Here is a 27,500-nt window from a genome sequence, read left to right on the forward strand (position 1 = left end):
GTAAAGCGAGCTATATTTGGTTTAATTTAGTTTTATGTAATGCGGGAGGGGTAAAAAGAGCCAAAATTCACATGCTTCCGATTTTTGTGAAATCTTAAATCATATCAATTCATACATATTCTCAAACTTTCGGTTTCTTTTGAATATGTTAAAGGCTTTTAGGGGGGGGGCATAATTTGAAAGAAAACTCCTATTTGAAAATTCAGATATTTTAGAGTTGTATTAAATTTGATCCATAGTCATCCATTTAAACAAGATTCCTTGAATTTCAATTTCATTTTTAAGTTTCCTTATGCCATAGCTTAGACATTTTCAAGAATGAAAATCATGTAATGGATTGTGATCCAAATCGGTATAAGAATTCTACACATAAGGTTTAGTAAGATTGTATCTTGATTTTAATCTTCATAAATGGAGGAGGGCATAAATTGGTGCTAAACTCTTATGTTCAGAGAATTATTTTTATCTGTCCTGGGACGGGTATTCTTCTAGTTGTACTTTTTTTCTCAAACTGAATTAAAATAAAAAGAAAATTATTAATGTTGAAGTAACTCCAATTTATATTCAACTAGCTGTACTTACTTGGGGGTTGCCCAAAATGCAACAAAGTAATTTTATTTATTTTATTTGTTTGCACATTTAAAAAATTATACAGTAAAAGAAATAAACTTTTAGTTGTAGGGTGGATGACTCTTATTATATTTGTCAATTAAAAAAAACGAGTTATTTCTTTTGCTAATTTTGATTTTTCAGGGGTTATCTTAAAATGTTGCATATTATTAGACGCTTGAGATGGACTCAGTACTTTTGTTTAAATAAATTCTAGTGAAGTGTGTTGTTATATTGTCAATAACATGGTGCAATAATAACAAATGAAAATTGGCTAGTTAGAAGCAAAGTTTGAGGCGCTTCTACACTATCAGAACGAAATTTCGGAAATCGTAATATTGAATTTCAAATGAAAACAATGGTATCTACGTATTCTTCGTATTTTTAAGATGATTATATCCAAAAATTACGAAAATAGGGTAGAAAATTATTTATTAAAGAAAATAAAAAAGAATTAAAAAAAAAACGATCGTATTTGCTTATGTAAGGCATAGGAGAGTTCAAAAAGGAGGTAATTTTCCGTTTAGATTAATTTTTATAAAAACAAGATGGCCGCAATTTTTCACCTGCTAACCCGATTAAAGTTGCTTTTTATGTTTTTATTTGTTTTTTTATTTTGCATGATTCAGTAATATTCAGGTAATTTCGACTGCATAATTTGGAAACTACTATTGTAATTTATTAGAATTGACAAAAAATCAGTAGAAACCATTGTTCTTTTTTTTCTGAAAACTCAATTTATCGACTACAAAATTTCTTTCTGATAGTGTAGAAGCGCCAATTTTGATTTTTTTTTCAACTTACAGCATATTTGGGTTTGTCTTTGAAAATCTGACAAGCTCATTTCATATTGTTATGTATTAACTTCGCAGAAGACGCTAGGGTGGGCTTGCTAATAGTTGATTTTAAGATCGACTATTATTATTAAAAGTTAGATATTTATTTAAAGAAATTATTCTTATGAAAGAACAGTATTATGATTATGCATAATTTGTTACAACCATTATATACATACAGAATATATACACACGTACACAACACACGTACACAACACACGTGTTACGTACATACACCCTGTTATGTAACAATATGTTAGACTAGTTGTGCTACCCAATATTGCCCGGAGCATGAATAAGAAAACAGTAAAATTAAAAACACATATCATTTGGTTGGTTGGTTGGTTGGTTGGTTGTTTTTGTTTTACGGCATATCAACCTTTTTCATGTTATTTAATGCCGAATCTAGTTATTTTGAGGAACGATTTTTAATGGAGTATATATTTCTTTTAAGTCAGATTCTATTTAACCCATAGTTGGGACCCTAACAGGTACTACCACTCCGGGTCAGAGTGGACCTGGGAGCAATGGCAATTAAAGGGTGGCTCCACACTCCCCAAGGCCCGCAAGGTGGGGCCTCACCATCGGATATAGTTTTAGGTCATATCCAGGACCACATATCATTTGGAATATTTGAACTACTCTTTTCATTTTGAGTGTTATTTTCACAACGTTTTCGCCGACGTGACCTCTATTTTATTTTCAGATGCATCTTGTTGAACTCGGGAATCTTTCTGTCAAATCGGGAATGCACGGAATTTCAAACCGAACGCTTTATTTAGTTCAAAGGGATCACTTGTTCTTGTTCCGTCAGCCATGACCAAGTAAAAAATTTTGAGTAATTTGTAATTGTATTCTTAGTATCGCCCACACTGAAGATTGAAACTTCAACCTCCAAAAGAGTGTCACTTGGAATTGAATTTTACTTAGGTCCTTGCGTATACGTTACATGTGTAACATCTTCTTTTTGAGTCTTTTTTTTTTGTTTGTTTGTCCATCCGTCTGTCTATCGGTTTGTCAGCCAAAACCTTTTAAAAGCAATAAATACATTGCGTAATACTGTCACATTTAGTTGATGGTATCCAAGTCATTTTTTTAACTTTTGAAATGACTATTATATATTTGGTACAATAAAATATTCAATGGGGAATTGGCCCTGTAATAATAAATACGCAATCTGTATGAAGTAAAATATATTTAAAATATATTTTAATGTATTTTACAACCCAGCAAAGCTGAACGTTTGTATATAATAAGAAAGTGTAAATAAAAATTCGAGTTGAAAAACTCCTGAGAAAAATATCCAGCTAAATTTACAGTAGTTGCTAGCATAGTAGCCCATTTGCTTGTGCATTATAGCAAACCTTTTGCATGAGCTAGAAGTTGGTCCAGGTACATTAATTATAGTTTAAACAAAAATTAAAATTTGGAATTTAAGAAAACCAAAAACGATATGTGCTATTTTTTTCAAGTGTGTTTTTTTGCTTTTGTTTTGTTTGTTTTTCTTAAGCATTTTTTATTTTATTTTTTGGAGACATAACTTTTTTTTTCTGGATAGTAGTCCGTTGGAATGTTTAAACGGGCATCTTGTAAGTCTCTTCAAATGCAAGCACGCAACTCACGTGACAATATTATAAGAAATAGGATGGCACTTTTTTGCGCTGGAAGAGACATACAAACTGTCCATTTCAACGGAATACTATCTGGAGAGGTTTTTATACCGCCAAAAGGAAAAATAATTATTAACAAAAAAAAAAAAATTGTTGACTAGAGACAGAGTTGAAAGCTAGTTTCATATCTATTAAGGTAAATAAGGGTACTTCTACATTTTATCTCTGAAATTGGAAACGTCATTTTATTTCACGCATTTGCTGTCCAAATCCACGGGAGAAATTAGTATTTTAAACTATGGCCGAAGTTAGAAATAAATAACAAAAAAATTAAAGTTCCGGAAAGAACTCTGAAAAAACGTAAATAAAGAAAGTGAAAGAGTGTGACATGATGCAGACCGAACGATGCCGAGTGACCTTGCTAGTCGACACGAATTCAGAGGAATTCGCACGGCCGAATTCTAATGATGATGATGATGATTTGATGTTGTTTTAAACAGAAATGTCTATGGGATTTTATTAGAAAGAAAAAAAAACAAATAATTGTTCTTATCTTATTGTTATTGTAAATCCGTTAACAACGAAAAGGTTGTTTTTAGACCCTCTGTTGAGCGATATGAAGAAATCCAGAGATTCTTAAGCTGACAGCTTGGGATGGGAATCGGGGGGTGACTAATAGCTCCTAATTACATAATAAGTGAACACCTCAGTGCAATGAGGGTTAAAAATGGGGATAGATAAAGCCGAAAGGAGGAGTAGAAATTAGGGAAACAGAGAAAGGGAGGAAATTCAAAAGAAGAAAAAGGGAGTACAAATTAATAGGTTAAAAAAAGAGAGGGAGAGGAAGGGAAGAAAGAGAAAGAATAACTCCAAAAAGGGGGAAGGAGGAATTACTGATTTGATAAAAACAAGACACTTGGCTAATTGGGGTCTTTTTTCCGCTGATCCCTTTCCGTGGACTGACGGTAGATGAAGAACGGAGAACTTGGTAAAAGAAACAAAACTGCCAGCCCCCTAAGTTGCATGACTAGGCTAGTGTGGAACTATTATTTGTAAAGTCAAAGACAATAATCAATTCTATGTTAAGAAAAACCAATTAAGTTTTGACTTTCTTTTCTTTGATTGGAACGCCGTTGTGAATGCAATATATTTCTCTGATAGCCCAGGTGACGGTTGGAAGCTGATTTGAAAGCAGAACCGGAGAGCGACCGACGACAACGGCGAAGACGAATTCGGTCACTAGACGAAACCACGGGTAACACCACAGGTATCGGCTACAGATGCATTTCAATCACGAGCCTATGCACCCGAGCTGAGCTGAACTGGAGGGGTTACAAGAGAACATATATCCATAATTGTTTAATTGAAAATGTTTCGATTTAATTAATGAAAACGAGAAAGTTTTTCATGAAACATATTTTTTTTTATTAAAGACAGAAAATGAGATGACATATTCATAATTGTTTAAACTGAGCGAGCGCCATTTGAAAAGCAAAACATTTACTGTAAAAACATTTATTGAAAAGTTTGCATAAGAAAATATAATTTTAATAAAACAATTTTGTGATGAAAGCAACATTGGATTTTTTAAAAATAGTTTTGTTTTCTTTTTGTTGTTGTTTTTTTTTTTTTGTTTTTTTGTTTTTTCGAACAAATAAATAATTCTAAACATTAAATAAAGCAATAAATGTTAATTTTAGGTTAATTTATTCTTTCCGGAAGCAATCGTTCTCCAGCTTAATTTTTTTGTTATTTATTTCATGCTTCGGTCATAGTTTAAAATAATGATTTCTCCCTTGCATTTAAGCTGCAGGTGGGTGAAATAAAATGGCGTCTCCAGTTTCAGCGATAAAGTGTAGAAGTACCTAAATAAGTAGTTCTTTTAAAGAGGTAAAAAGCATAGATCGTTTTTTGGTTTTACTTGCGGACTGTTATCCTCATCAACATGTTGTTGTTGTTGTTGTTGTTGTTGTTGTTGTTTCACCACGTTTGAGCCAACTAAACGTTTGGCCTGCTTTGGCTAGGATTGAAACCGTTATCTTCAGACAATGCTCATCTAGAACCACTGCACCATGGGTCCCGAACAGTAGATAGAGGCGTTGTATCGTTACGGTTCCAGGTGAGTATTGTCTGAAGATAGCGGTTTCAATCCTACCCAAAGCAGGCCAGGGGTTTAGTTGATCAAAATCTGAGACGACAACAACAACAACTATACAAATAAGGATAACAGTCCGCAAATAAATAAATAAACAAATAAATAAACAAATAAATAAACAAATAAATAAATAAACAATTAAATAAATAAACAACTAAATAAATAAACAACTAAATAAATAAACAAATAAATAAATAAACAAATAAATAAATAAACAAATAAATAAACAACTAAAGAAATAAACAACTAAAGAAATAAACAAATAAATAAACAAATAAATAAACAAATAAATAAACAAATAAATAAATAAACAAACAAATAAATAAACAAATAAATAAATAAATAAACAACTAAATAAATAAACAAATAAATAAATAAACAAATAAATAAATAAACAAACAAATAAATAAACATATAAATAAACATATAAATAAATACACAAATAAATAAATACACAAATAAATAAATACACAAATAAATAAATAAACAAATAAATAAACAAACAAATAAATAAACAAACAAATAAATAAACAAATAAATAAACAAATAAATAAATAAACAAATTCAAATTGTCGTATGAAAATTCAGTATGTTATTGCTAGATCTTATGAGATGACTGACCAATTTTTATAGGTTCAGGTTCAGTTGAACAGTTACAGCAGGAATTGGAATACGCCCTACTAAAGCCTGATTATCACAGCTGGTAAATTTCAAAAATGCTATCTGGACGTGAGGACACTTTAGAAGAACGATATGCAATAAAATTGTTTTAAACTTGGAAAAAATGTCGCAGAAACGTATGGAATGCTTCAGACTGCTTTTGGGCCATCTTTCATGAATTGAGCATTAATTTTTGAGTGGCATAAGAGATTCAAGGAAGGCAGAGAGTCTGTGAGGGATGATGAAAGGTGTGAGAAGAGTAAAGAAGTCAAAACACTAGAGTTGATTGGCCAAATAAAGAATTTCATGGATTAGGACCGTCGTGTGTCTATAGAGACAGTAAGTTTGATGTCAGTCTGGGAACTGTACACTCAATTATTCATGAGGAACCGAAGATGTGGAAGATTTATATGAAGTTTGTCCCAAAGGTGCAGTCCACGACTCCATCCTTGTCACAGATTATTTGACCAAGATTGGCATCACGGCAGTTCCTCACTCTCCCTATAGTCCAGGCCTTGCTCCCTGTGACTTTTGGTTATTCCTTAAGCTCAAGAAAAACCTTGGAGGCTATTGTTATGAGACAATTGAAGGGATGGAAGAGACTGTGACGAGGATCAGTGACACGCTCACACAAGAGGACTTTCATGGGACCTTCTAGAAGTTGTAGAAACAGTACAACAAGTGCATTGCATCCGTAGGGGATTATTTTGAAAGGGACTAGAGTTTTATGTGTGTAAAAGTGCGCATACGAAAAAAGTCTGAACACTTATTGAATGCACCTGGTATATAACCATAAGAGTTGTTTCATGTCAGTAATGCGCAAGTGCCTTATTTATTATTTATTTATTTATTTTTTTACTTACAGAGGAAAGCAAAAGACACAGATGAGTTGAAATTATCCAATCAGAGACTGTGTAACAAAATCATAAAATTATCAAACACTCTTAAAGAAAGGGTAACTTTTACAATTACTTTTTTTATTTACATTTTTTTACTTTTTGAAAATTTTGGAATTAAGGCATCATAATTTGTGTATTGATTTTTTTTTTTTTTTTTGCGCACTGTTATCCTGATTTTCATAGTTGTTTTTTTACCACGTTTCAGCCAACTATTCATCTGGCCTTCCTCAGGTGGTTAAATGCAGCAGCCCGTGGGATAGCGGATATAGGTGTTGAAATGACTAAGTTCAACAATTGCCCCCTCCACCCACCCATTTAGCCACAAAAGTCCCCAGGGGGCGTTAAATCCTGGTAAAAATGAACAAACGGTGCAGTTTTAGGCCTTAACATATGTAAATTTGAGTTCTGCATCATGCAAAAAAAAGAAATGACTAAGTCCGTCATTTGCCCTCCCACCCCACCCCATTTAGCCACAAAGTCCCCAAGGTCTTAACATATCAAAATTTGAGTTCAGCACCATACAAAATTATTAAATGGACATACAGAAAATTTTGGACAAATATGGTAAAATAGTCCCAAAAATGGAGTGTTTTTATTAACCTTAAAAGAGCCCCTGGGACAGTTATCATGAAGTATAGGCATACAAAATTATATAGAAATCAGTTAGTTACAACTTTTCAGAAAGTTTTATAAAAATCCAAGGCATCAATTTTTTTATTAAGCACAAAAGTGTCAATTTTATCTATTTTAACCCATGGGATGGGGATGGGAGGTCAACTGGAGTTTTCTCAGAAAATCCGTTCTTTTACTTTTTTACTCATACCATGTTTAATGTTTGTGCAAAATTTCAAAAAATTCCAAGGCATAGTTATTGAGAAAAATGCATACGAACATACGAATATGCGAAAATTAATTTACAAGTCCACTCTCATTTTGTTGCGGAACCAATAATATATATATATATATATATATATATATATATATATATATATATATACTCGTGCTGGTCAAAAAAATAGAGCATCATGTTTTTTAGCACTAAATTCTTATTGAGAACGATCTGTGAGATGTACCTATTTACTATGCCTCCCCACGGGACAGAGTTAGACACCAGGGTCGTTTTTTAACGTGGAGAAAAGGTACAAAAATAAAAATTGTCTCAGTCGTGAAGGATTTCTCCTCCACCGGAAGAGAACAAGAAAAAGAAGTGCAGCATCTGAAGAACAGATACTACACTTTGATCTTGAATTGGTGCTAAAATATCTCTATCATTCTAAACTAACTGAAATAGTTGTTTTACGACAGAATTTTTTTCATATCAATTGCAATGTCGGTTTTTGAATATTTGGTGTTTCAAAATAATAGAACAAGGCAGGTAAGTAAACAAAATAGTTTTTTTTTTATTAACACAAATACAAATAAAATTAATTAATATTTAGTAGCAGCACCTTTTGCCTTGATAATAGCATAAATTCACCGGGGCATGGAATCAACAAGTTTTCTCGTAATACTGTGTAGACACTGAATCCCATGTGTTCTGGATTGCAATCTTCATGGCTGCAAGGGTAGTAGGTTTTTTTTCTTTGTGGAGCTTCCTCTTCATCTGGTCCCACAAGGCTTCAATAACGTTCAAATCTGACGAGTTCGCCGGCCATTAAGAAGAGGGATCGATCGTTCTCGGAGCCAGGAAGAGGTGATCTTGGCAGAGGGTACTGGTGCCAGGTTATGTTGAAAAAGGATGTCTGTAGCCTCCCTATCAAACTAGTTATCCAACACTGGCAGTAAATTAGCTTCCAGGATATCTTTGTACACTTTTGTGTTTACACTTCCTTTGATGAAACATAAATTACCAACACCTTTAGCACTCATACAACCCCCAAACCATGCAAGACTACGGGAACTTCACAGACTTCTTAATGCATTCTTGGTTATACCGTTCCGTGGTTCTTCACTAAACACATGGCCCTTGGTCGCCGAAGGAGATACAAAATCGGGACTCATCTGAAAAAATCATACGCTGCCATTCGTCTGTAGTCCAGGTTTGATGAGCAGTTGCCCATCGCAGCCTCTTCAACATCTGCTTCTTGTTAAGAAGTGGTTTGGTGGCAGCTATACGATTTTGGTATCCCAGTTGCGGGAGATTTCGGTAGGTAGTGCTTCTCAAAATGTCGGCACCAGAAGCCTGTTTCCATGCTTCAGTGATGTGACTTGTTGATTGGAATCGACTTTCATTTTTGATGCTTTTCTTTCGTCCGCATTTCTTGCAATTGCTGTTGGAAACACCATCAGCACCTTTCTGGAGCACTTTGGTTACCACCGATCTTGAACACCCGACCTTGATTGCGATTTCCATGTGCGTCTTTTCTTCTGCCCGCAAATGAAAGATACGCTGCTTCTCAGGCAAAGATATGACTTTAGAACCACCTATACTTATACAGTATTATTAAATCGCTTTCAAAATTTTTTTAAACAATATTTGCAAAATATTTTGAGTTTAAGATTAATCAACGACAAAATGTTCCATTACATTGAAACGTTGACTTTTCTAATGTGACAATAAAGTACTCATTGCCTGCCATATGCACCTCCTTAAATGAGTAAAAATAGTTGCAATTGTTATTAAATATAAGATATCTCGCCTGTACAATTTACAAGCCGGAAATTATCCAAAGCGGGATGAATTTACATACATTCTATAATTTTGACCAGCATGAGTATATATATATATACATATATATATATATATATATATATATACATATATATATATATATATATATATATATATATAACTCAAATGACCTTGTAACGAGTGATGTAACCCACTTTCCGGTCTACGACATCCGATTGCGCATGCGTGCATAAACATTAACCCATAACAATGCAAACAAATAAACGCAAATCGCTTCTTTTGCAGATTTTGACCTGTGCACTGAAATATTAATGTTATCATTTCGAAATTATTATTTAACATGGGAAGAGTGGGGGTGTTTTGCAACTATTCTTTATTACAACTATACTGTCGCTATTTTCTTACAACTAAACAACTTTAACCCGTTAACAAACATAAGAACAATTGTAGTAAAGCCAAGACTACTACTACTACTACTACTACTACTCCTCTCTGTCCATCCCTTTTCCTTCTTTTTTATTTTTTGTTTACATTTCTAGATACAAAATAGTTGTGTGAGAACGGTGAATTTGTTGACACATTTACTAATCTGTTTCAATATTAGTTTTATTTTATTTTATTTATTTAGGTTTTATTTTTTGCTTCAGGTTTTATTAAATATTTTTTTTTTAGATTTTAAGTTTCTATAACTTGGTTGAAGGATTCCAATATGAGTTTTTCATTCTTATATTTCTCATCGATAGGTTCATGTGCGTTTTTGCTGCTAAACGACTTTTGTCAGCGTTCGATTCATAGGAAAATCATGTTTAATTTTCGATTTTTGAGTGATTATTCGGAAAAATAGGTAACTTTACACGAATAGGGAGGATTTTTTTTTCATGTTTTAGTGATCCGTCCATGATTTTTCATTTTAATATACTTCCATAGAAATGTTTCTGTTATGACAAAAAAATAACTATTTTCTTTACGTCACAAGTGTCACGCTCATACATGAATTCCATAGCTAATATAACATACTGACCTAACGGGTCGGGTAGTCTAGTATATATATATATATATATATATATATATATATATATATATATATATATATATATATAGTAAGTTATGAAAATATACCTGGCAATTAAGCTATACAGAATATTCTACATTTCGTCCTCATGAGAATTCGTCAGGTTTATGCCTTATTGAAGGAATATATATATATATATATATATATATATATATATATATGCATGTGTGTGTGTGTATATATATATATATATATATATATATATTTCTACTTTATCGTCCACTTGATTCTAATTTCTCTTTAATTATTATTATATATAATCAAGATCAAACATGAACAATGGAAATTTATGAAATGTTGATATCAATTCACTGTTTTGATATCTCATTGTAATACAGCTTCCTATTTCAGCAGCTTCTTTCCAAGAACTGCAATCTTGTGGAACTCTCTTCTTGCTGACTGCTTTCCTCCTAACTAGAATCTTTGTCTTTTCAAGATTAAGGCCATTAAGTATATTCTGTCTTTGCGATAGTCATCTTTTGTTCTTGTTAGCACCTAACGTTAAGTGGCTTTGTGCCTTGTCTGGAGCGATTTCCATAAAAAATATAAATACAGTGTAACCCTGATATAAGAGACTTTTTAGGGGGCTGCGGCTCTCTTATAATTGGGTTATACTGTTCATTAATACCGGCTATAGTTTGGGACCAGACAAAACCTCTCTTATATCCGGGGTTTCTTATATTCAGGGTCTCTTATATCGATTTTCACTGTATTTTATTTGTTTTTATTTTCGGTCTTGTTCTAAATAATGTTTTTGTAAATCCGTATTTATTTGGTATTATGTTTCCGAATTTTGGGGATGAGGATTGATGATTTGTATTATTTTGCTTCTCCTGTTCTCATCTTGAGTGCTATTTTTACAGCGTTTTGGCAGACGTAATCCCCGACCTTCTTCAAGTTTATCATGTCGAACTCAAGAATCTTTTTTGTCAAACTTGTGAATCTGCGCAGAACTTTGAACGAAACCTTTTATTTAATTTACAGGATAGCTTAGTCTTGTTCCGTCAGCCATGACTGGTAAAAAGACTTAAGTAATTCATAATTGTCTTTGTTTTGAGTATTGAACTTCAACCTCCAGAAGATTGTCACTTAAAACTGATTATTAACTCAGCGCTTTGTCTGCTATGATGCTGGTCTTGAAGAAAGTCGGGGATTACATGAGTCAAAAGAATAATATCCAAGATGAGGACAGAAGTCTGAAAAATCCAAATAATCCAAACTATTTTGTATCTTTTCCTTTCTAGAACCTCTCGTCCCAAAGTGGTGAGGAAATCAATGTTACTGTGGGACAAGACATCATCCTGGTAAGTTATTTTCTCATGTTTTTTTTTGTTGTTTTTTTTGTTGCGATTTTACTTGCATAGAAACGAAGTCTGTTGTCTTGACAAAAGGTTTTTAATGATTTATCAAAAGTTTTAGTCAATTTCCTAGACAAGCGGTAAAATATTAATTGGAAACGTTCTGTGGTTCTTCAATTAGCAAAAAAGTATTTGTAAGAACAGATGAAAAGCTAATGAAAAAGAAAGACTAGAGAGTTCCTTATCAATCTTATACATGTCAGCCATGATTGTTTCGAAGAAATACAAGTTTGGTTGTTGATGTTAAGAGAGTAAACCTTACGTTAAATTTGAACTCAACTCCCAAATCCAACTCCCAAATCCAACTCCCAAATCCAACTCCCAAATCCAACTCCCAAATCCAACTGTTCTCTTCTCACTGCACTTTCCACCTGACACCCAAAATAAAGACGGCTCTTTTATAGAGAGACCCAACCACATCTCATTTGCATACCCCTCCCCCCTCTCCTCACATCATGTGATCATCAGTCCATAAATACCAGGGGGCGGCCATTTTTCTTTTTTTTTTTTCTTTCCTAACACTGGCCGCACGATGCATGAGGTAAGGTTCTTTACTTTTAACCACAATTATGTCCATTCTTAGTTATGTCCCTTTGGTTTGAGAACTCTCTGCTTAAGGTGTCATGTTTCTTTTTTTCTGGTGTTAACCTTCTTAAGATAAAGACGTTGATAACCCGTCTCCGAGTGTGGACCTTCCTTTTTACTAATTTCGACCGCCACATACATTTAACATGTCTAATTTAACAGTTGGTGGAGTTTTCCATGTTTAAATCTCCAATTTTCTCATAAAGAAGTTTTGTAGATGATATTAAGTGTTAGACCAACTCTGATAATAATCTCTAACAAAACGGTGGTCAAATGAAAGGGAAACAAAGCCCTTTTATAAACAATGTATATTTATTTAAGTGACCTACATCGTTCGGTGATGCCAGAAGTTTAAAACAGCAAAGAAAGAGAGAGAAAAGCAATAAATGTAGACTGCCGAAAGTTTTTTTCTTCGAAGCAGTATATCTTCAATGAAACATATTCCTTGCTCAGTATCTAACCGAGAGAGAGAGCGTATATGCCTATCTTTATGGGTGCCTGAAAGCTCTCTGCTGCCTAAAGGTCTAGATGTAGTCCTTTAAAAGTCCGGCCGAAATTTATACACTCAAGAGTATAGTGTGCGGATTCCTGAAGAAAGAAATAAAACTCCTAACCGGATGTTTACTCGTCGGCTGTCATAGACAATGTGAGTAAAAGCATCATTACCCATAGGCTTAACCTACCCATCCTGTCCAAAAGAGAAAAATAATAAAAATTAATTAGCCAATGGGAATGCGGCGCGATAAAAAATATGATTTAATAACTAACATGTCTGTGGAAGCCGGCAAGGAGAAATATAAAGCCAGGATTCTTGTAAACGAAAACAAGACATTTAAATGCTGCGATAAGTCCTTTCAATATTTTTTTACTACAAAATATACGAAATCTATAGTTTCATCTGAAAAAAAAAAACAAAAAAAACCTTGCCTAACTCCAAAATAAAAACATTGGATTGAGGATTGTTTTTTCATTTCTTTTTTTGTTGAATTTTAAAATTCAACAAAAAAAGAAACGAAAAAACAATCCTCACTAAAAAAAACGTTTTGCCTACAAGAACCTACTGTCATGCGCTCAGGAGCCGGTAAGGAGAAATATAAACCCAGGATTTTTGTAAACGAAAAAGAAGAAAGGAAGACACCAAGGAAATAAGACATAGGTGCAGTCAAGCAAGAAGTTACTTTCGCTGTTAAAGCTGGAAAACAGTCCCCTCTTTGACCGCTACTTAACCAACAAAAAGAAACAAGGAATAAGCACTCTTTATGAACATTCTCTCTTTTTTTTCCGTTTATTCCGACACCTTACTTTGTATCATTTTGAAAGGTTATGACACATGAAAATTAACCTTTTTGAACAGGGATATTTAGTTTAGTCTTTTGTTGTCGATAAAAGTTATTCAGAACTTTAAATATTCATAGTTTGTCTTGTGTTAAATGGAGTTTCTATTTCATGCTTTATATGTTGTAATGCATGAAACGAAGCTATGATAGTCTTAGTGTGATTAAACCATTTTACTGGGACTGTCCTCCGACAAAAGAAAGACATGTCAGTGTTTATTACTGTTACAAAGTATAACTTTAACATATAGACAGAGAGGAGGGGGGTGATCTCTTTAAACTAAAATAATATTATTATTAATAATAATAATAATAATAATAATAATAATAATAATAATCTATCTGTTATATAAAAGGAACTGTGTGTGTGTGTTTCTTATAGACTCAACAAATGTACTTTATGTATATGGAAGTGTTCTTAGATATGTTTTGTATCAGAATGTTTTTGATAAGTATTGATGATTGAAATAATCCGATGGAGGAAGGAACAGGCGATTTTGATCAAAGTTAACACCTTATACAGCCTAATATCACAAGTGCATTTGAAAATTTTTATTACCACACCACTAGAAAAGCTTTACATATAAAATCAACAGCAGATTCTTTGATATGACAGGGGTGCGTTTGAAATTGAACCATAATACTGGACTTTTGCATTTTAAACTTTAATTCGAGCCGTTAAATATAAAAATAATTTTAAAAATAGAAATTTAGAGTTAAATTATGTAAAAACTTGCAAAAAGATTTATAGTTTGACAAAGGAGTACAGATAATTATTAAAGTCTTTTCCTTAATCCATGGATTTTCAATAAATGGCTCATCTCATCAGAGGAAATGTTGTTAGCAAAATAGACATGAGTAATCATGAATTGTCCTTATTAGCACATAGATTAAAAATTAAAATTGAGGTGATAGTGTAAAAAAAATGATACCCAAAATTGAAATAATGAATATATAGGCACCATTATAAAATCCAATGAATAGTAGTATATTCCAGAATGAATTGCTGGTTTTCTTATTAGCATATTCCAGTCTGGGGGGGGGGGGTAAGAGAGTTGGTCACACTATGACTAATCAGACTCTTGAGTTCATAAATTTCCCCCGGACCTTTGAAAATAATTTTATCAAATCAACATAAGGTTCTCTACAGTGCAATGTAGACTACAATATTTTTTGGACTAAGTCATTGCGGGGAGGCATGTGAAGCTTCCTCCCCATGCACTACAAAGAATCCAAAACTAAAGCAGGAAATCAATTGATTTGATTGAAAAATGGTCGATTTCACCAATTTCGATGACAATGAAAATATGGTAGAGTGAAACATCCGTTGGTTATCCTTCAATCCCGAGCAACGTCGGGTCTCCCTGCTAGTATAATAATAAAATAAATGAATGAATAATTTAAAAAAGGTATCAGTCTCAACTGATGCAATGCAATGATTGTTAAAGAGTCAAGGAGAATGGAAAACCCAAAGAGAGAGAGCACTAACCAGACCTCCACTGGAAAAGCGCAAAAAGGACTGGGACATTGGAAAACTTATTACCATTAAAATTCCAGTAAAGACTAATAGTCAGTGCCAGTAAGAAATCAATGGTAAGTGTCTGTTGCGATAAGGCAAAGTTATTTAAAAGGTTATCGAAAGAGGTTGAAAGTACAGGAAATCTCGGTAAGCTTGTCACCCAGACTCCAAGAAACACCACTGGTTATTATTTCTGAGTAATTTCTGATGATGGTCTGTGCGAACACTCCTAGTGAATACAAATAATAATAATAATAATAATAATAATAATAATAATTATAATTATAATTATTATTATTATTATTATTTTAATAAAACCCAACAAATGTATTTTTTAATGAGCTGCACTGTTTGGTGTAGGTTACCAAAAGTCAAAACAGTGTGCCAGTGAAGGAAGTAATGATAAAGTAAGAAAGATTCATCTCAAAAAATCTTGGAGCAGTAAATAGCATTCCTCAGACATTAAGTTGACCAGGGCAAGGGAAGAGATACCTGTCTTGGAAGCCTTCATGTAACGTTACCCATAACACAGGAGTTTGGTAGACAAAAATTTTTTAACAAAAATATATACGCATACATGATATATATAGAAAGAGGTTTGTGTTTACTATAAACTTTTTACGCAAATATTACACAAGTATAAATCATGTAGAATATCTGTACGAATATAATTACACGTAATAGTTAACTAAAGATGATCATCTCATAAGATAACCGAAAAACTAATAGAGAATTGCCTTCCAACTCGCCACACGTAAATGAATGTTTAAAAGAATATGCAAATTAGCTAGATCTTTTGCAGATAAATGCGATTCCACGACCTATATATATAACAAAGTTGTATTTTCTTTTTAAATAAATAGAAAAAAGGGTTTTTAATATGAATATCAATACACATAAACCCCACATTTATAGGTGTATATATATACATATATACACATATGTTGATTTGGGGAAAAAGAGAAAGATTTGATTTGTCATTCACCACGTCATAGTAGCGACTTCCTGTCTTTGACGTAACTCTCACTTGCTGTTTTTGCTGGCTTAATAAAAAGTGAAAGATCTCTGCCCATTTGCTGTGTCAGACTTGTAGTCTTCTGACATAACTATCGTGCACAGATATTTCACTCAACTTGTAACTGGAAAATTCCAGTCTATTTAATGTTTTACCTTACGTGAACGTTTACGATTCTAACCTTATTTTTACACACCTTTATATCCGGAAAGGATTAAGGCTGTTCATGCCTATCGTTTGTTTTCTTTTATGTATCTTTACAAATTACTCTTTCCTGCCAGGAACTTCGTGAAACCGTTAGAAAACAAGCAGAACAAATCAGAAAACTCAGGAAGGCACTCAAAACTTATGCTCATAAACTAAACGATCGTGACGGTCTGTACTATGAATTTGTCATCGTTTCTTTTTCATTAACATTTTTCTTCTTTTTTTTTCTTCAATGAATCTTCTTATTATTCTTTTCCACATACTGTCGAAATGGACTACCACACATCCCCAACCCCACACTCTTTACCTGCTTTCCAGCTGACTACGATATGATCATCTTCAAGTCCAACGTAAACAAGCTCTTGATGAGCCGTTCCCCTTAAGTAATCCAATTTACCAATTTTACATTTCTAACGATTACTATGATATTGTCCTTTTAACCACTGTACACTCTTTAACCCTTATCCTCGAGTGGCCTCGTGGCCTTGATAAGTGGTGATTCCTTTAAAAAAAAAAAAGAAAAACACAAAAGACAAACAATACCATCAAATATCAAGCAAGGTAACACTTTAGCGTTACTGCTATGTAAAATTTCCCTCTTAAAGCGGTAGTTTGAGTTGCTCCTTTCTTTAACTCTTTAAACTGGACCGTAGAGGTGATCAAACTCCAATTTTTGAAGAGGTAAAAATTCAAAAATTAATAAATCGAAAAGAAAAAATGACAGCATTTTTAATTTTACACCCTGTTTTTTTGTGTGTGTGTGTGTGTGTGTGTGTGTGTGTGATATTTTTTTCTTAACCAAATGTTTGTTGTTTACTTTTTTTTTTTCCTTCATAGGCTGTTAATGGTCAGGATGCTTTGGCAAAACATATTCACGCACAGGTCTTTGCTTGGATCGATTACTACGATATTGTCCCATTGATTACCATACACTCATTAATCCTTATCCTCGAGTGGCATCCGACCCTTGATAAGTGGTGACTCCTTTGTAAAAAACAAACAATGAACCAAACTCCAACCTTTGTCTCATCACCACAATGTTGCATACCTCTGTTGTTTTACAAATACTTTAATGGAATGTGCTCTGATGAACTCACACCACTTGTGCCCCCTCTGCATACATACTCCTGACTAACTTGACAAGCAGCAAAATTTCGGCTTTTCACTGTTGAGGTCACTAGATGCTGGAAAACCTATTCTAATGATTTTTCTCTTGGACTGCGAGACTCACCTGTTTCCTGCTTCCTTGACTATAATATCAACTAAGCTCTAACTCCTGTCCCATCGCCGTAATGTTGCATCCCTGTGCCTATTTTACAAGTATTTTAATGGAATGTGCTCTGATGAATTCGTTGTACTTGTGCCCTCTTGACGTACATATCCACAACAAACCCACTTAACAATATCTCATCCCTTGACTGTTGCTAAACTATGGAATTCCCTTTCTGCTACCGGCTCCCTGACTGAAGTTCAAATGTAACATAAATCAACATCTTGTTAATCTTTCCTAGGCCTGGTCCCAAATGGTAACCCCTTAACAGGTGATATGCTTTGTTAGGGGTGAACATGAGTAGAAAAAAAATATATCATTTTTTTTTTTTTTTTTTTTTTTTTTACAAAGGAGTCACCATCGACCACTCGAGGATAAAGGTTAATGAGTGTACATTAGTCAATATGACGTTATCGTAGCAGTCGTTAGTAGTGGAAATTTGTTAAATTGGATTATTTAAGAGGATGGCTCATCAAGAACTTGTTTACATTGGACTTGAAAAAGTTTAAATGTAATACAAACAAATATCCTGCTGATCATCTCCTCACATAGTACCCTGTAGACATGATCCCTGTTGATTTTTATTATTTCTCCACCACCCCCATTCCAAACAAGAACTTGCATTACTCTTTTTACTACAACTGAAAAAAAAAAAAAAACTTTTTTTCTTCTCTCGTGTGCCTAATATAAAAATGGATTTTTCCATGGACAGAGTTTCTTTCTAAGAACTTCCAATTCATAGAACATATTGACACAAGATTACTATATCACTCGTTGAAAATTTTATTTTAAAAAATGACAATAATAATAATGATCGTTGCTCTGTCTTCTTTCAGCTGCTGAAATCGCTGCAGAGCTGGCTCGTGACGAACAAGAAAGCTCTGGTGTGATGGCTACCTTCAAGCACCAAGAGAGGGAGTACCTTGGGATGCTGGAGTACAACACGGTAGATAAGAATGCACTCATTAAGAACCTCATACATGGTGAGTAGTACGTGATGCGACGTCAGGAAATTAACAACAAACTAGACTTTAATGTCTTTAGCAAGAACAGACTAGCCTTAAATGAGACTAACTGCACTGCAGAAGACTAAGGATCGTAAAGCTGCAGATGTCTGGAAGACAGGTGGCTTCAATGACATCCTTCTTGATTCATGCAATGCTTTATATAATCAAGAGATTATTCATGTGTGGAGAGAAGGATGCATACTTCCTTTCCTTGGTCTGTGCACATGTTCTTCTTTTCATATTTTTTCTTTTCTCCCTCGCTGTGACGTCACTTTGCACATGGCTCAGCATTTGCATGCAGCCGCCATGTGCACGTCTGTGCTCTGTTGCACATACTTGGCACCTGGTGCAGTATTCTGCCTTGATAGATTTGTTGCATATACGTCTCCCCTCGTGTACCTTTTTTCTTTTTTCTTTTTTTTTTTTACATGGAAGTCACCATTATCAAGGCCTGGAAGCCACTCAGAGATAAGGGTTATTGCGTGTACAGTAATCAATGGTATAGTATCGTAGTAATCGTTAGTATTAGTGTCTTACTTAAGGGGCAGTCCATCAGGAATTTGTTTATGTTGTAAATTGTTGATAGTGATTGTAGCTAGTTGAGTGGTTTTGTAAAAGTTTAGCAACGGAGGACTACAAATTAGAGCTCAGGCGAGCACTTGAAGACATCCAAGTTGTAGTCAGGTGGGAAACAAGCAAACCGAAGAGAGTTCCACTGGCGTGCACTTCTAAGAAAAAAGCTTTGTTCAGGAATCTATGTTTTGGTTTTGGCACAGTTAAAGAGCAGGGAAAATTACTGACAGTGGTTTCAGCTACACGGGTGTTTATCATGAAAGATTGGCGAGGGGAGGACCAGGGGTTGGAGCTCAGACGAGCACTTGCCATGGAAGTAACGATAAAACAGACTCGCAACGTCTCTTCTGTGGGAGAGAGGTTGCAGGGAAGAGAAAAGGGCATCCCCCCACTAAGCCACAATGTCTATTTTGTACTCTGTCAAGGCAGGATAGACTGTTTTTAACAGCTCCTGCCCAGATGTGGCAGCAGTACTCCATCCTTGGACGAACTTGACTTTTATATAGATAGAGAATTGCATCAGCAGTGAGCTATCTTCTGGAGTGGTAGAAGGATCCTACCATTTTTCCAGTGGTGTTGGCAACAGACTTGATGTATGTGTTCCATTTCAGGTCAAGAGTAAAGGTCAATCCCAGAAGCTTATCAAAACATGGAGCTTCCCCTAAACGAGAGCCATCCATTTCAATTGATGCCAGATGAGGATCAGAGCGTTGATGATGTAAAGATAGGAGCTTGGTTTTAGATGATATTCTTCTTGCAACAATCTATCATCCACAATCTACATGGTTTGCATTTTTGGTGAAATTATACCTTCACACCAACACAAGCAAAGAAGAATATTGCAAATAAAAAAAGAACCATTTATTAAGCTGTTGACGTTGTCTTCATTTCTGCTAGTAGCAAAGAGTGGGATATTTCATATCTATGGAGATCTGGGGCCTTGGTCCTCATAGTTTAAAATCGATTCTTAACTCAGTTCTTTAAATGTGTTGTCGCTTCAAAGCTTCTAACAAACTAACGACTTCTCTCACTCACTCTCTTTTTTAGCCGTTTCTAGCATACAGCAGGTCATCTGAGTGCATAAATTAATCTCTGATCCTGATTTCCTGTTTATGCGTTTATGTCCTCCTGTGAATTTAAATGTACTAGCGAACGTACCCTTAATATTTAACAGATTGAGCCAACTTCCTCCAAAGGCAGAAGTTTCTAGGAAATATTAAATTTGCAAGTGGTTTCCAGGCGCACGTTTATCTCGCTCAGAGGAGATGATGATGCTAGTTTTTTTTTTTTTTTTTTTTTTTTTTTGCAAAGAGATGTCACCATTCTCCCCTATACGACACCTGGTATTCCCAAATGGTCACCTATCTGATACTGGCCAGATTTAACGTTGGTTAACTTTAACAGTGTGTCAACGTTAGTCTGCAGTATATCGTTATTTTCATGGCAAGTGCTCGTCTGAGCTCCAATCTGTAGTCCTCCATTGCTAAACTTTCGCAGAAAACACTCAACTAGCTACAATCACTATCAACAATTTCCCCTACTCTCTATCTGTGCCTAAATCTACATACAGATTCCAAAAACACAGCTTCTTTCCTAAAACCGCCCGTTTCATTGGTCTGCCTCCCCATGGACTACAGTATGCTAGCCTTCAAGTCTAATGTAAGCAAATTCTTTGTGAACTGTCCACTTAAATTATCAAATTGTGTCAAACTTACACTATTAACGATTACTACACTACCACCTTTCATTCATTAACCCTTATCCTCAAGTGGCCTTCGGACCTTGATAAGTGGTAATTCCCTTGTAAAACCCATATAAGGTTAAAAGCATTTTAATTCAGACATTAATCTAATTTGAAATTCATATCACAATCACGGCTTCTTTGACTGTTATCTTAACGCAGCTTTCTTGCATTTTAAATATCCCTTTTAAAAATATGTTATTCTTCTAACTCCCCCCTCTCTCTCTCTCTCTCTCTCTCTCTCTCTCTCTCTCTCTCTCCAGATCTCCAACCGTATGTGGCCGAGTCCATGTTACCCGGTCTACCAGCTTATATCATCTTTATGTGCATCCGCCATACAGATCACATTAATGATGACCAGAAGGTGTGCGCACTACTCACAGCAGTTGTGTACGGAATCAAGCGAGTGGTTATGGTAAGTGTTGTTGCTTTCATTCATCTATATATACGATAGCGTGTGTGTTATTTTCTGTGTCACGCTTACATCCGGGTCGTTTAATTGTTATGTCTTTCAAGCTCTTGTCATAGATAATTTTACCAAGAATTTTTCATAAGTTTTGGTTTTGGTTTTAATGATAACTGATGGCACTCCAGTAATCTATTTTTTTTATAAATAATTTTATCAAGAATTCTTTCATAGGTTTAGGTTTCGGTTTCGATTATGGCTGAAGGAACTCAAGTTATATATATATATATATATATATATATATATATATATATATATATATATATATATATATAAAGCTGAATGTCTGCGTGTATGTGTGTGTCTGGTAACAAATCGGCTCCTATATGGTTGACTATTTTAAAAAAGCTGATTATATATAATGATAGAAGATGTATCGAGACACAGGAATGAGAATGTTTGATCTGGCAGAACGGTGGTTCATTAAAATTGTGGGGTCTGCGTTCGCACCTGGTCCACAAATATCCACAATGGAAATAAAAAATTTTAAAATGAAACAAAAAAACGTTCACAAAAAGTGTTTTTGATATAGATGTACATAATAATACTTTGATAAGTATGTTTTAACTTAAATCGGGATGATATAATAAAATTGTGGGGTCTGCGTTCGCACATAGCCTTCATGGAATGGAAATAGGAACAAACTTTAATAAAGACTTTTCATATCTATCTGCGTAAGTATATTTTGATAATTATGTTTCAGTTTGAAGAAATATGGTATTATAAAATTATGGGGTGTTCGTTCGCACCTGACCTCCATAGAATGGAAATATGTCAAAAAGTTTAACAAGGTTGTTTTAATATAGATCCATAGAATATTGTGATAAGTGTTTCAGTGTGAAACGGGTATGGTATAATAAATTATGGGGTTTATCTATTTTATTTTTACTTTCATGATATTTTGCTTTGGTTTTGATACCCCCAAATTCGAAGCTATCTCTTTACAACCCTTCCTTTTCATAACCTATCATACTTTCATAAATTAGAGTCCATTTTCTGTAGGCTGTTTTTGAACGTAGTCAACGACGGGTACTTTTGCTAGTATATATATATATATATATATATATATATATATATATATATATATATATATATATATATATAAGTTTTTATTTCGGTTTCGATTCAAGCTAATGCACCCAAGTCTTATCGATATATATTTTTTTAATTTTTGAAATCACAACTTTATAACATATAAAAATGATAGAACATTAACTCTATAATAATATATACGAAATCTGCAAAAATTAAAATATCATATTTAAGCGTACTTTACAACCGGACTTTGCCGGCCGTTCTAGCTTAGATAAATAGTTTTGCAGTTTTAACGAAAAAGCTACAATAATATAAGAGCATCTCCATTTACACTGAACATCTACAGAATGCCAACATATTACATACTAGCGGGGACTACCCGGCGTTGCCTGGGTGTTTGGAGGTGTGTATGTAGGAGGGGGGCCCTGTTTTGATATTATAAAAAAAACACGATGTTATAAAAAATTGGAAAAAACAAAACAAAGCAAAACCGCGAACAAATGTAAAAAAAAAAAAAAGGAAAAAAAAGGTGTAAAAGAAGAAAAAAGGTTTAGGTAAGAAGATAGGTTCGAACCCGAAGTATCGAGGCTAAGGCGGAAAAAAAATGCCTGACACATTACCTCTACGCCAGAAGACACGCAATTGAGAACGGATAAAATTAACCCTTTAAAAACACTTGCAGGTGGTTGAAACTAACGTCAACGTTTTCTAGGTCAAACATTGTCGCAGTAGCAGGAGGAAGCTGAGTTTAGGATGAAGGAACACCGATACACCCCCCCCACACACACATTTTAGCTTTTATATTTATAGATGCCCCCCCCCGCCCTGGTTAAGCTAATATATGACGCGTAAAATTGAAAGGAATAAAAAACAAAACGAACGTGAAAGAATATCAAAGGAAAAAAGGAAAAAAAAGAAAAACTCACAAAAAGTTACCACGCAAAATGCAAATATGTTTATTTAAATCTAATTTTTTTGTTAATTTTTTAATGGAAAAACAAAATTGAAAAAAATAAAACCTAACGTGTATAATGAAAATATGTTTATTAGATTTTATTTATTTATTTTTCTTTGTTTCAAAAATGAATAAATAAAACCAGAAAACTGACCGTGTTTTTTATTTTTTTAATGTTGGTCGCTGTTAACCAATTTGAATGTCGTCTGATTCCAATATCGATAGCGTAGTAGTAATTGTGCAAATGAAACTTTCAGAAATGCAATGTATAGAAATAAATAATGAATAAGTAACTAATCTGAAAATAGGAAGTCAGCAGCAAATAAAATATTAAAGCGACTAATCGGTGCAAGATTTGAAGAACGCTGGCGGCTGACTGCCAAAGTTTCTTTTAAAAACTGGAATCCAATGTTAGTTCGTTTCGTTTAATTATTCCTTCAACTCGCAAACACCTCACACACCTACAAAAAGAGAAAAATATAAATGGAGGAAAAAAGTGAAAAAAAGAAAAAGAAATTTATAAAATGGCACAAGTAACCCACAGAATAACTGGAATGTAAAGTCGCGTTTCACCCGACGGAAAAATGTCAATCCATATTTTTTAAGCAAGTAAGAACTCAAACCAGTGTTCCTCCTATATTCCCCTGTGGACGTATCAGTAGTGGCGTTAAGTGGTCGTGGGCAGAGTATGAATCGAATAGAGAAAAAAGATTTTACAACTTCCATTGATTCTAACCGATTGTTGCAGTGAACTGTCACCGGAAAAATATAAAAATGTACGAATATCAAGGGTAGTAGGCCTATAGCACACATCAGATCCAGTGCTGAAGTGTGGGGATATTACATTTGAATGTAACGTGATTTTTAATCCTATTAAGGTCAAACTCACACGGGAAAAAAATGAGTTCATTTTATTTATATAGAGAAGAGATAGAGAAGAGAAGAGATAGAAAATAGAGAAGATGAATGAGTCCCCTGTGGAATTTCCACAGGTCTCCCTAGTATATATATATATATATATATAAGTAGATTGTAGTTTGCTTGAAGCATTGTTGAAGAAAATTATAAGGAAAATTAAAAGCCAAGAACAATGCGAGATTTTTTTTTATATAGAGTAAAATTAAATGAAAACAAAAAGAAATAAATTTCTTTTTTTTTTTGTTGTTTGTTTTTTCTTTTTCACACACATTTTAACTCTAAACAACAGTAATTTTTTTTTCCTGTTGTATTCAATGGTGTTATAAATCTCAATATATTTCAGACCTATTAGTCCTTTTTCAAGAGAAGATAGCGGAAGAGTGTTCAAAATTGGAAAAGCAGCTACAGAGTTTGCCACGTGATACCGCGAAATATAGAACAATAAATGACGTTAGGAGAACGTTAAAATAAATCAGTTGGTGTTTAAAATACTTGTTGCGTTTGTGAATCAAGGGAGATGACTATTCAAGCAAGGGTTGAAGGGAAGCAACTCTGTGAGATTTTATTAATCTTTTAATTATTTTAAAACAATAATTTTTTTTTATTATTATTATTTACTTGCATCTTTAAAAATAATATCCCAAAATTAGCGTCCATAGATCAGACGTTAGTTATTTTTAAATATAGTAAAACATTGTATTTATCCAGCATCTTAATTTTAAAAATAAACTGAAAATAATTAATTCAATCAACATGCCTATATATATATATATATATATATATATACATATATATATACATATATATATATAGGCGTGGCTTATATATATATATATATATATATATATATATATATATATATATATATATATATATATATATGTATGTATATATATATATTGACAAACGTAAAAACAATTAGTTACATCCCCTACACCATAAAGATTCTTCTATCATACTTATTACAAAAATGCTTATGTTGGTGTTTTACCCTATGCCCATCCCATTTATGTTGATGAGGAGACCATATTAATAAAAACATTCATTGTAAATTATTGCCAATATTATTTGACAATATTAATAAAATGAAAATCGTTTTTGAAACGATCGTACACTCAATTGATTTTGTTTTGTTTCTCCTTTTGAAACTGATTCATAATTTAGAATTGTTAATTTTTATCCGCAATATATATATATATATATATATATATATATATATATATATATATATATATATATATATATATAATATATTCAGAATGTGGGAGATTATATATAATTATTTCAACAGCCAAATACTGTCGCAGCCCACAAGAACCATGACAGCCAACAAACCGGAAGTCCAAGACAGTTTGATTGCATTGCAGTTTGCTGGATCTGTGTTGGTTAATAGAATTTCTTGTGTGCAAGGCGTTTGCTCAGTTGGCAAAGTGTTTGCCTCGCATGCAAGAGGCTCGGGTTTCAAATCCCGGGTGTGGATATGTCTGACTGATGAGCCCAAATGAGGGCAAATTCGAATCTTGGACTTCCGGTTCATTTGCTGTTATGACTCTTGTAGGCTACGACGTTGTTTGGCTGTGGAAATAATAATAATAATAATAATAATAATAATATATATATATATATATATATATATATATATATATATTAGCATGGGTGCTAGATATATGTTGAGCAAAAAAAAAAAAAGTGGTCAATTTTTGTAACTTTGACCCCTATTATGAACCCTTAAAATTTATTGTTTGAGGCTCAAATTAAGTTATTAAGTTAGATCTATGTCCACGGAATCTATATCTAAAATTTCAAGTCTTTAGATCGAAAATTGTCGGAGGAGTTTGGTAGAGTTCTCAAAGGTCGAATCGTTGAACTTTGTCTCCTTAATCCCCAAATTTCTGTCCGAAAACCAATCACATCGATTTTTCCAAATCTCAGTACCCTGTATATCAAATTTCGAGTCTGTAGACTAAAAATTGACAGAGTTATTGTAGGGAAATGTACACACACAGACACACAGACAGACAGGCAGACACTTTCACTTTTATATATATATTCAAAGGGAAAATGAACCCCTTTTCGGGGTCAACGGCCAACTAGCATCATGTGTGTTTGTGTATGTGTATACTTATATATATATATATATATATATATATATATATATATATATATATATATATATATATATATATATATATATATATATATTAGTGCCAGTACAAGGAAATTCCCAGGTTGGTGTCTGGGGGCGCGGTTATACCACTAAGATATATATATATATATTCATCCACATACAGTACTGTTTCGTTGTATCACAACTCATCAGTGCAGCTAGACTAGTACTTTTCCCTAGCCGTGAATCGAACATATAACCATTGCATTGACAATCAGCAGCTCTAGCCACAGGACCAGGTGCTCGTAAATGATTCATCAAATGTCTATTAAGTAAACATTTGCCCATCGCTTAACAGTGCTCGAACTACTAGTTTGTTTACAAACAAAGAGACGGCGAGCTTCGCTTAATCACTAAGAAAGCAGTGGCTGAAATGCATTTGCGACAGTTCTCAACATTTAAAAACTAGTGTCCACAGGTAAAAATAAATAATTATTATTCAATTATAATTATCAAGCCCCTTTAAGAATATTTAAGGATAGGCACTGTCTGTGGAGTTATAGCTAAAGCAATCAACTTGCGTCTATGCAATGTTCACAACTTCCGTTCGTGTGAACATTCTTGATTACCTAATATACTCGCCTGAATTCGATGTTTAATATTTTTTAATTACCTTCATTCCTGTGGCAATTGTTTGGTGTCCTGAGGTAGAGGCTCGGCAAATGGAGCAAAAAGGTGGCTTCGTGACTGGGTTTGACTCTCATGACTGGGAGCAATTGTTATCCTACACTGATGATTGCATAAGCATGAAACACTAGTGTCTGTAGGTAAAAATGAATAAATATTATATATATATACTATCAATAAAGCGGAAAAAAAATGTTTGCTTGATATAATTAGAGGTCAGGTACGTCCAAGGATGGAATACTGTTGCCAC

General features: G+C 33.6%; 1 protein-coding gene across 1 annotated transcript in view; it reads left to right on the forward strand.

The window, feature by feature from the left end:
• LOC145245881 (unconventional myosin-Va-like) overlaps positions 1-27,500 on the forward strand; it is a 223,417-nt gene that overhangs the window by 153,958 nt on the left and 41,959 nt on the right. Inside the window, exons 23-27 of the mRNA XM_080107602.1 lie at positions 6,736-6,825; positions 11,718-11,777; positions 16,566-16,659; positions 18,598-18,744; positions 21,346-21,497. Of these exons, the coding sequence (XP_079963728.1) occupies positions 6,736-6,825; positions 11,718-11,777; positions 16,566-16,659; positions 18,598-18,744; positions 21,346-21,497 (543 nt within the window). The remainder of the gene's footprint in view (positions 1-6,735; positions 6,826-11,717; positions 11,778-16,565; positions 16,660-18,597; positions 18,745-21,345; positions 21,498-27,500) is intronic.

This window comes from Euprymna scolopes, chromosome 23, assembly GCF_053919585.1.
Source record: "Euprymna scolopes isolate OS-2025 chromosome 23, ASM5391958v1, whole genome shotgun sequence".
Classification (NCBI taxonomy): domain Eukaryota; kingdom Metazoa; phylum Mollusca; class Cephalopoda; order Sepiida; family Sepiolidae; genus Euprymna; species Euprymna scolopes.